At 41.5% G+C, this 10,779-nt stretch overlaps 1 protein-coding gene across 1 annotated transcript in view; it reads right to left on the bottom strand.

Annotated features, from left to right (window-relative positions):
* LOC107571822 (uncharacterized) overlaps window positions 1-6,123 on the bottom strand; it is a 16,737-nt gene extending 10,614 nt beyond the window's left edge. Inside the window, exon 1 of the mRNA XM_016258204.1 lies at window positions 5,790-6,123. Within this exon, the coding sequence (XP_016113690.1) occupies window positions 5,790-6,123 (334 nt within the window). The remainder of the gene's footprint in view (window positions 1-5,789) is intronic.
* Window positions 6,124-10,779: the final 4,656 nt, after the last annotated feature.

Here is a 10,779-nt window from a genome sequence, read left to right as displayed (position 1 = left end):
CCGCCATTTTGTGAGCGTGCTCTGGTACAGCCACCATTTCAGTCACAGACATTGTGTCGCGTTCTTCCTCCGCTCCCAGACCGTTTAGAGTGGAGTACCCCATGAAGCATTTCTGCGTACCCCCTCTCTTCAACTTAGACTGCTCCTTTTCCATTATAGGACAATATTTGCCCCCTAAATTGACTTTCCAATGCATTTTTTTCTCTTTATAAATAGAATATTAATGTTTAAAAAAAAATTTTTTTTAGAGTAATATGCAATAATGTTAAAAAAATAAAAAGTGAAAAGTGATTATTTTACATACTGAAAGCGCCAGTAGGTCGCGGTACGTCACTGTCTTAATGCGTGAAGCCACCGCCATTTTGTGAGCGTGCTCTGGTACAGCCACCATTTCAGTCACAGACATTGTGTCGCGTTCTTCCTCCGCTCCCAGACCGTTTAGAGTGGAGTACCCCCTGAAGCATTTCTGCGTACCCCCTCTCTTCAACTTAGACTGCTCCTTTTCCATTAAAGGACAACATTTGTCCCCTAAATTGACTTTCCAATGCATTTTTTTATCTTTATACATAGAATATTAATGTTTAAAAAAAAGAAGAAAAAAAAAAGTTCAATAGAGTAATATGCAATAATGATAAAAAAAAATAAATAAAAAAGTGAAAAGTAATTATTTTACATACTAAAAGCGCCAGTAGGTGGCGGTACGTCACTGTCTTAATGCGTCAGTCATTGAGTCATGTGTTCATTCAGTAACTAAGCAAGTGGCTGTATTTATAAATTAATCATTGAATCAATGACTTTCACGAACGATTCGTTCACGAAACACCGCAAAACTCAGCATTTTGTTCGCGTATCCCCCCCTTCTGTCGCCTCACGTACCCCAGTTTGGGAACCACTGTTCTTCATTAAATGTTTAGCTAACAACAGCCTGAAATTACCTAGCAACAGTGTATGTTAACGTTAGCTCAGTCAACGTAGGCTAACATTAACAGGTGTAGACATAAAATATGATTATCCTGACCTGAGCTAATTTACTGAATCAACCAACTCACATCTCCTTTCTTTCTCTCTTTTCATCCATGATGACATTAAAGTGATCTGTTGCTGCGTCTGGCGTTTCATCGCTGACTGTGCCGCAACCACGATACCTGCTCGTTAGAACCTTCAGTGAGCTATTTTTAGAGTGGACGCAGTCGCATGCATCTGTGCCTGCTCGGTCCTAAAAAATCATAACAAATGGATTTGAAAGTGGGGGGGGGGGGGACACAAACGGGATTTTGCAAAGGGGGGGGAAGGCAAAACTCAGCATTTTGTTCGCGTACCCCCCCTTCTGTCGCCTCACGTACCCCAGTTTGGGAACCACTGTTCTTCATTAAATGTTTAGCTAACAACAGCCTGAAATTACCTCGCAACAGTGTATGTTAACGTTAGCTCAGTCAACGTAGGCTAACATTAACAGGTGTAGACATAAAATATGATTATCCTGACCTGAGCTAATTTACTGAATCAACCAACTCACATCTCTTTTCTTTCTCTCTTTTCATCCATGATGACATTAAAGTGATCTGTTGCTGCTTCTGGCATTTCATCGCTGACTGTGCCGCAACCGCGATACCTGCTCGTTAGAACCTTCAGTGAGCTATTTTTAGAGTGGATGCGGTCGCGTGCATCTGTGCCTGCTCGGTCCTAAAAAATCATAACAAATGGATTTGAAAGTGGGGGGTTTAAAAAAAAAAAAAAAAAAAAAAATAGCATTTGTTTTTTACTATATGGGTGGGTTAGTTCCCTAATGAGACTGACTTAACTCAATTTTATAAGTTTCTTTGGATGAACTTGCAAAGCAGTTCACAAAACTCATCTTTTTAAGTGTATGGAAAAAATCTTGGTTTAAGCAGAATAAGTGTATTAAACTTAGTTGTACTGACTTTTTCATGGATTTTTGCTGACCCAACACAACAAAACCAGTCATTTAAACTTTTTTCAAGTTGGGTTTTTTTACAGTGTGGACCCTCGCATCTAAGCTTAGCCCTAAGAGGTTGATTTATGCCATCGCAGAAAAACTCTATCAATAAACAGTCTGGCAACGGGGGGGGGGGGGGGCATGTCCCCCCTGTCCCCAGTGGAAATTACGCCCCTGAAGAAATGTATACATTTTATAAAAAAAAAAAATTGCATTTGTTTTTTACTATATGGGTGGGTTAGTTCCCTAATGAGACTGACTTAACTCAATTTTATAAGTTTCTTTGGATGAACTTGCAAAGCACTGTTCACAAAACTCATCTTTTTAAGTTTATGGAAAAAAATATTGGTTTAAGCAGAATAAGTGTATTAAACTTAGTTGTACTGACTTTTTCATGGATTTTTGCTGACCCAACACAACAAAACCAGTCATTTAAACTTTTTTCAAGTTGGGTTTTTTTACAGTGTGGACCCTCGCATCTAAGCTTAGCCCTAAGAGGTTGATTTATGCCATCGCAGAAAAACTCTATCAATAAACAGTCTGGCAACTCAGAATAGTGAGCGATGGCTAACAACTCTCGGATATGGTTCTCCAATGATCGTGGACCCTGTTTAAGGGCTAACAAAATTCTTGCTGTGTCCATACCTGGCCAATGTTCCTCAGAAAAGCTGCTGGGTCCTTGTAGGGCTGAGTACTCTGTAACGGGGCTGACGAGATGTGAGACGTGTGGATCCATCTGCAAGCTTTTATTCAAAAGACGTGGTATAACAGGCAGGGTCAAACAATGGCAAACAGGTATACGGTGGGCAAAAACACAAGAGTAGTCCTAGGGCTAGCGTAGGTCACCGACTGGCAGACAGAATCACAGGAGCGAGACGAGAGGGAAAATCCAGGAAAACAGGCAAAGATCAGAAACCGCAAAAACAGGCAAGGCAAAACAAGGAAACCACGGAGACTCGGAAAGGGGTACAGGCTAAACAATACTCAGCAGAGAATGGTGGTTTGAGTGGGTGTTATATAGTGAGGTGATAATAAACAGCTGTGTGCAATGAGTGCAATCAGTGCAGTGTGCAAATCGTGCACTGAATGATGGGATATGTAGTCCGGCGTGCTATGCAACAGTTTGTGTTGTGCGAGAGTCAATGTAATGGAAAGGGTGACCTCTGGTGGTGAATAAACGGAAGTCCATGGAGCGAATTCGTGACAGATATATTGTATATTGTTTTATAGTTTCTACAATATTTATTAAACACTGTAATTGCTTCCAATTGATCAGTAAGTGTTATGTTTTTGGCCAGCGGGTGGCAGTAACCTCAATACATGTTTTAAGAGCCTTGTTGCTTCAGAAAGCTTCAATAAAATGTCAATATTTCATAATCTTGCCATACCAAAGGCTGTATTTTTAGCACCGCAGTCTTAGACTTTGGCTTTTCCAATAGAGGAGACCTGATTCAAAATGGAAACAAACAACATTATTTATAATTACACACTCTATAGAGTAGCTCCTTAACAGATAATCAGCTAAATAGCTGACATTATAAAAAAAAAAAAAAAAAATTGCATGAAATGGTAAATGCATCTCGGCTGACAGACTACGACTGAAAATAAAATGTATTAACCTGGAAATAGGGGTCGTCGATTTCCAGAGTACTGTATATAATTTGCAGTCATCAGGGAAATGCACACAAAGTGCAGGGCACTTCCAGACCTTCCAGGAGAGGCGGAATGTCTGCTTTATAAATAAGTGAAATTTGAGATCTGTGTGAGTTCTGAGATTTGATTTATTTATAAAGCACATTTAAAAACAACCTTGGTTGGCCAAAGTAGTCTACATAAAATAATATACAAACCGATTTACCAAAGATTAAAAGCACAAGAGAAAAGATTTTAACTCAGATAACATAGGAGCAGTTCTAATAGGTAATGACAGGTTGTTCCACAGCTTAGGGCCGGTCAAAGCAAAGGCTTGGTCTGCTCTGCATAAAAAGAGTTTCGTAATCTAAGCAGTTTTGTGGAGACATTGGGGAGCTAGATTATTGATAGCTTTAGAAAGAAATAGTGCAATTTTATAATCTATATATCAGCAAGGTAGCCAATGCAGAGAGTGTAGAATGGGCGTAAAATTATCTTGTTTGCAGCTAACGGGGAGTAAATGAGCAGCCGCATTTTGGAGCATTTTATGGTGGGAGATTGAAAAGAAAAGCATCCCAACAAACAATGAATTGCAGTAGTTAATAACAATGTCAACACTTTTCCTATTTAAAAAGAGTTTAACTCTGGCTAATCGATGAAGGTGACAAAAGCTAAAACTAACAGTAGCATTAATTTTCTTGTCTTGTTTAAGACTACTATCAAGATACAAGACACAAGATACTAGCAGTTACATATCAAATGATCTGTTTAACCCTCTGGTGCTCCTCATTTGGGAGTCACACTTGTGATCTTCACAGTCAAAACTGACCAGACACCTGAAATGTAACTTTTTTTCGCTCCAGTAAAATTAATGTAATATATTTTTGTTCAAATATTTTTTTATTTTGTATTTTGAGATGATTTAATGGCACTAATTAATATTTATGCAATAATTATGATGAATTTCTGCCCATTGAAAATAATTAAAAAAAATTATATATATATATATATATATATATATTACTTTTCAATGAATGCAGTATTTCATGTTAAAATATAGTCAATGCCTTTAAAATCCCATTGAAGCCATATTAGTGCCATGTGGTGGGAGTAAAATAAGAAAAACATCTGCAATTCCATGGTTTAGCCCATAGATTCCTATATAGGCCTATAAATTATCTAATTGTTTTTAGACATAAATACTTATTTTTATTAAGTTGTGGGTCTGGATATATATTTAGACATTCTCAAACACAACTTTTTGTAAAGGTTTAGATTATTATTTTTGTGTTTGAAATGTTGAATTGAAGTGTCAGTTTTTAAATTATTATTACTACAGTCAAACCTGAAAACATTTTGTTACACAAAACATTACAATTCTATAAAAATTTTACAAAAATGAACAGAAATGTTTTATCAGAGCTTAATTCTTCTGGGTTTGATCTGATTTCAACCTCTTATTTCAGTTTCTGACTCGTTTTGGCTATATGGTTATAGCCATACCAATTAATTTGAGTGTGTATAATTGTGTATGTTTGTGTGTGTCTGTGAGTGTGTCTGTTCTGCACTCTTGATGTTTTAGAGTGTAACCCCTTCCTTGCTGTCCACATTTTTACGGCATTGTAGTTGAATTATTGCTTTTATTTGACATATTTGCTGTCTTACAGTCACACCAGTTCATAGCTGTGTGTGTATAAGTGTGTGTGTATGCATGTGTGAGTGGATGTGTTGGTTTTGCACTCTTGATATTTTAGAGTTTTACCCTGTCATTGCTGTGTACTTTTTTTCTGCATTGTGTCAGATTTGTAGATTGTACACTCAAAAATTCTCAGGATTTTTGTCGATTTCCCATTCATTTCCTAACGTTGGTCATTTTTGACCGAAGACCACTGTCACGTGTGGCTGTGGTGAAGAGCACGATGCAGGAGCAGGATTGGGAAACCACATATTTAACTATAACACTAATGCCCTGGAGGCCTCTAGTACAGGACGGGAAGCCTCCAGGGCGGTGTCAGTTCAGGGGCCCATGGCGGAGCAGTCAGTTCAGGAAGCCATGGCGGAACAGGCAGTTCAGGGGGCCATGGCTGGACGGCCTCCGTGGCCTTGGCCCCGGGACTCGGCCCGGCCACTACAGCCGGAGATGTATAGCCCCCCAAAATATTTCTTGGGGGAGACTCCATGTCCCCTGGCTGGAACCGGCTCTGGGCTGGGCTCAGAAGTCCACTCCGGGCTGCATTCAGGAACAGAAGCCCTCCCTGGGCTGCACTCTGGAACAGAAGCCCTCTCCTGACTGGACTCGGGAACAGAAGCCCCCTCTGGGCCAGGTTCGGGGACAGAAGCCCTCTCTGGGCTGGACGTGGGAACCGCAGCCTTCTCAGGGCTTGACATGATGCCTGAAGCCCTCTCTGGGCTGGACGTGGAAACAGGACTCCTTGTTGGGCTAGACTTGGGATCTGTGGCCCTCCCTGGTCCAGAAGCGGGAACAGCAGCCCTCTCTGGGCTGAACTCGGGAACTGAAGCCCTCCCTGGGCCATTCGCGGGAATCGCAGCTCTCTCTGGGCTGGACGTGGAAACAGGAGCCCTCCTTGGGCTAGACTCGGGATCTGTGGCCCTCCCTGGGCCAGACGCGGGGACAGCAGCCCTTTCTGGGCTAGACATGGGGACAGGAGTCCTCTCTGGGCTTGACGTGGAGACAGGAGCCCTCTCTCGACTTTGGTCAGGGGCTAGAACCATCACTCGACTCTGGTCAGGGGCTAGAGCCATCTCTCGACTCTGGTCAGGGGCCCGAGCCATCTCTTGACACTGGCCAGTGGCTAGAACCATCTTTTGACTCTGGTCAGGGGCTAGAGCCATCAGTCTTCTCCTTCTCAGTCTCCTCTTCTGGGCTGAGGTGAAGGAGATAGCTGCTGTCATCCTAGGGCTTGACTGTGGAGCGACCGGTGGACTTGACGATTGAGCAGCCGGCAGGATTGAGAGTGGAGCGGCTGGCATCACAGGTGCTCTGGAGGATGGCTTTGTGGCACGTGTTGACACTGGACTGAGGACTGGTTGAGACTCGGGCGTTGGAGGCGGACGAAGGGAGGTGGCTTTGAGCGCTGAGCAGACAGATGTAAATGCTTGATCTGCCACTTTGGCTCCCAGGTGCATCCCAGCGCTCTTCGATGCCCACCTATGGGCTCGGGGAAGCGCGGGTGGAACGGAGGGAGTGGGCTCTTTGGAACAGTATATGGAGGGTGCTGGTAGATGGTGAGCTGAAGCGCCCATTTGCTTCCGAATGGGAACAGGACAACTATCCTCCACATCAACAAGGAAAGCAGAGCCATTTAAATCGAGGACATAATTAATAAAGTCAGCTACGGGTCTATAACAATTGTCAGGAGACAGGAATCTAAACAAATTATCATCATCGAGTCCCATTCGGAAGCAAGCATTAGCCATGTAATCGCTCCAGCTCACCAGATGTACAACACTCAGGAACTTCTCTACATATCGTTCCAAAGGCCGTCCATCCTGCTGTATGTTCCAGATTAATTCCTCAGCCCAGTTCATACTTTGCTTGTTCCCGTGTTCTGTCACGTGTGGCTGCGGTGAAGAGCATGACACAGGAGCAGGATCGGGAAGTGGATTAAAAGCTGAAATGGGAGGTATAGCATTCACTCACCCTCATGTCATACTGAGGACTGGTTGAGACTCGGGCGTTGGAGGCGGACGAAGGGAGGTGGCTTTGAGCGCTGAGCAGACAGATGTAAATGCTTGATCTGCCACTTTGGCTCCCAGGTGCATCCCAGCGCTCTTCGATGCCCACCTATGGGCTCGGGGAAGCGCGGGTGGAACGGAGGGAGTGGGCTCTTTGGAACAGTATATGGAGGGTGCTGGTAGATGGTGAGCTGAAGCGCCCATTTGCTTCCGAATGGGAACAGGACAACTATCCTCCACATCAACAAGGAAAGCAGAGCCATTTAAATCGAGGACATAATTAATAAAGTCAGCTACGGGTCTATAACAATTGTCAGGAGACAGGAATCTAAACAAATTATCATCATCGAGTCCCATTCGGAAGCAAGCATTAGCCATGTAATCGCTCCAGCTCACCAGATGTACAACACTCAGGAACTTCTCTACATATCGTTCCAAAGGCCGTCCATCCTGCTGTATGTTCCAGATTAATTCCTCAGCCCAGTTCATACTTTGCTTGTTCCCGTGTTCTGTCACGTGTGGCTGCGGTGAAGAGCATGACACAGGAGCAGGATCGGGAAGTGGATTAAAAGCTGAAATGGGAGGTATAGCATTCACTCACCCTCATGTCATTCTAAACCCGTAAGACCTCCATTCATCTTTGGAACACAAATTTAGATATTTTTGATGAATTCTGAGAGCTCTCTGACCCTCCCATAGACAGCAATGTAATTACCATGATTAAGGTCCAGAAACGTAGCAAGGAGATCGGTAAAATAATCCACATCAGGAGTTCAACCGTAATTTTACGAAGCTATGAGAATACTTTTTGTACGCAAAGAAAACTAGAATAACAACTTTATTCAACAATTCGTCTCCTCCGCATTATCCTGGTGCCATTTTGGAGAGTATCCACTGAACATAAACAGCATATGCTATTGTCATGCGGAACGAAAACAACGTATCCGCGAGGGTCAGAGAGCTCTCAGATTTCATCAAAAATCTTCTTAATTTGTGTTCCGAAGATGAACGGAGGTCTTACGGGTTTAGAACGACATGAGGGTGGGTAATTAATAACAGAATTAAAAATTTTTTGGCTGAACTAACCCTTTACGTGCTGTAATCGGGTCCCTGGTGCATCTACCAACCCAGTATTTTTTATTTTTTTTGGTAAGCCTTTCTCTGCAAGCTTGTGAAAAAAATAAAAAATAAAATAAGATTTCGCTTCCCTTGTGATGTAGAAAGGGGATCTTATTATAATATTACCGCCCCTTAATCCGCAAGTTTCCACCCATAGTGCCACCATTGTGTTTTCGCAAGCGACAACGGTGTACCAGTTCTAACGCCATGGTGAAAGTTCGAGCAAAGCACACTAACTGTTCTGTCATTGGCTGCACAAACGAGCACAGAACACTATTTAGAGTCCCAGCCTCAGAGGAGACAAGAGAGCAGTGGGTTTATTGATTTATTTACTGTATATTACGCTGCCGCCACACAGATCTAATATGAACATATGATTTATTTCCCAGCTGTTTACCTTCTCAGACATAACCGACTGTTTTTGTAACTCGTGTGGGTTTTTAACATAAACTTGTGAGTATTTGACAGTTTAAGTGCAATAAGACATGAAAGAGAACCTAGTTTAGTACTTGCATACCTGTGACAGCCACTGTCTGTGCGTGTTCTTCGGAAAACCCTATATCAGAAGTTTAAACATGCTATTGTACAGCCCCTATTAAAAGGCCCTCATCTTGACCCCACTGCACATAACAATTATCGCCCTATCTCTAAACTCTCATTTCAAAGGTTTTGGAAAAAGTTGCACTCTCACAGTTTACTTCCTACCTGGATACTTTTAATATTTTAGACCCGTTTCAATCTGGTTTTAGAGCACTGCATAGCACTGAGTCGGCATTGCTGAAGGTTACAAATGACATTCTGCTGTCCATTGATTCTGGGTCATCTGCTATCTTCTAAAACGACTTGAGTGTGTTGTTAGCGTTCAGGGCCTAGCCTTAGAGTGGTTCGCCTCATACTTAAAGGGGAGGACTTTTTCTGTAAATATCGGGTCATTTACTTCACCCCTTGCACCTATCCATTGTGGTGTTCCTCAGGGATCCATTCTTGGCCTTCTTTTGTTTTCCCTTTACATACTCCCCTTGGGATCAATACTCCAGAAACATAATATTAATGATCATTGTTACGCTGCTGACCTCCAACTATATCTTCCAGTCAAACCAGGAAATTACTTTTCATTAGATCATCTTTTCTTATGCCTTAATGAAGTCAAGACCTGGATGACAAAAAACTCTCTGCAGTTGAATGGAAATAATACCGAAGTGCTTCTACTGGTCCCTGCTGCTACTAACAACTCCATTAAAACACAGTTAGGTTTTCTAAGTAATAACCTACACAATTATGCAAAAAATATTGGAGTCCATTATAATCCTCTTCTCCAACCTGACAAGCATGTAAATGCAGTTGTAAAGAGTAGCTTTTTTCATCTCAGATCAGTGGCTAAGGTGAAACACTTTCTTTCTAGTAAAGACCTTGAAATTGTAATTCATGCATTAATTTCTTCTCGATTGGATTACTGTAACTCTTTGTACATTGGCCTACCTCAATCTACACTGTCTCGGTTACAGATGGTTCAAAATGCAGCAGCCAGATTCTTAACAGGAACTAAGAAAAGGGATCATATCTCCCCTGTCCTTGCCTCATTGCACTGGCTCCCTATAAAACTTAGAGTCAACTTTAAGATATTTCTTTTTGCATACAAGCATTGAATAATTCTGCCCCGGATTATATCTGTGATCTCATTAGGCCATATACAGCCTCTAGGTCATTAAGATATAGTGATCAGTTACTTTTATCTGACCCCGTTCACATTGTAAAACAAAAGGTGATCGAGCTTTCTCAGTAGTTGCACCAAAGCTGTGGAACAGTCTACCTTTGAACATCAGAGCTTCTCCATCATTGGACGCTTTTAAATCTAGCTTAAAGACTTAGTTTTACTCTTTAACATTTGAGTGATGCTGTGTATGTACTTTGAATAGTTTAATTGGTGTTACAGTTTTTTACGACCGCTATGACATTTTTTTCAATACTTCTAACAATTTTCCTAAACTCTTAACGCACCAACACACCTACAACACATAATTGACAAAACGGTTAATTTCATGCTCAAAATCACACATTGCAAACTAAACAACAACACAAATTTTCTAATTACAATACACTACATCTACCAAAACACTGCAAACATGTCTCAAAAATCTAATTATTATTCCAAAACACTAACACATGTTCTCTTCCAACAGGAATATTTAGCCTATCGTAGCACAATATCATAAAAACACTAAACAAATGGAATTACAGAAACTGCTATTTTTTTAGGTGTCGGGTCTGACCTTATACGATAGACAGTATATTGTGTTTTACACTACAGTTTCTTTTTCTTTTTGGGTTTAGCAAATGCATGTATTTTGATTATTTTGCTGCAGAAATTCAATACA

This window comes from Sinocyclocheilus grahami, unplaced genomic scaffold (assembly GCF_001515645.1).
Source record: "Sinocyclocheilus grahami isolate Dianchi unplaced genomic scaffold, SAMN03320097.WGS_v1.1 scaffold1656.1, whole genome shotgun sequence".
Lineage (NCBI taxonomy): Eukaryota > Metazoa > Chordata > Actinopteri > Cypriniformes > Cyprinidae > Sinocyclocheilus > Sinocyclocheilus grahami.
The sequence above is the reverse complement of the archived record's forward strand: the minus strand, read 5'-3'. Positions and strand labels throughout refer to the sequence as shown.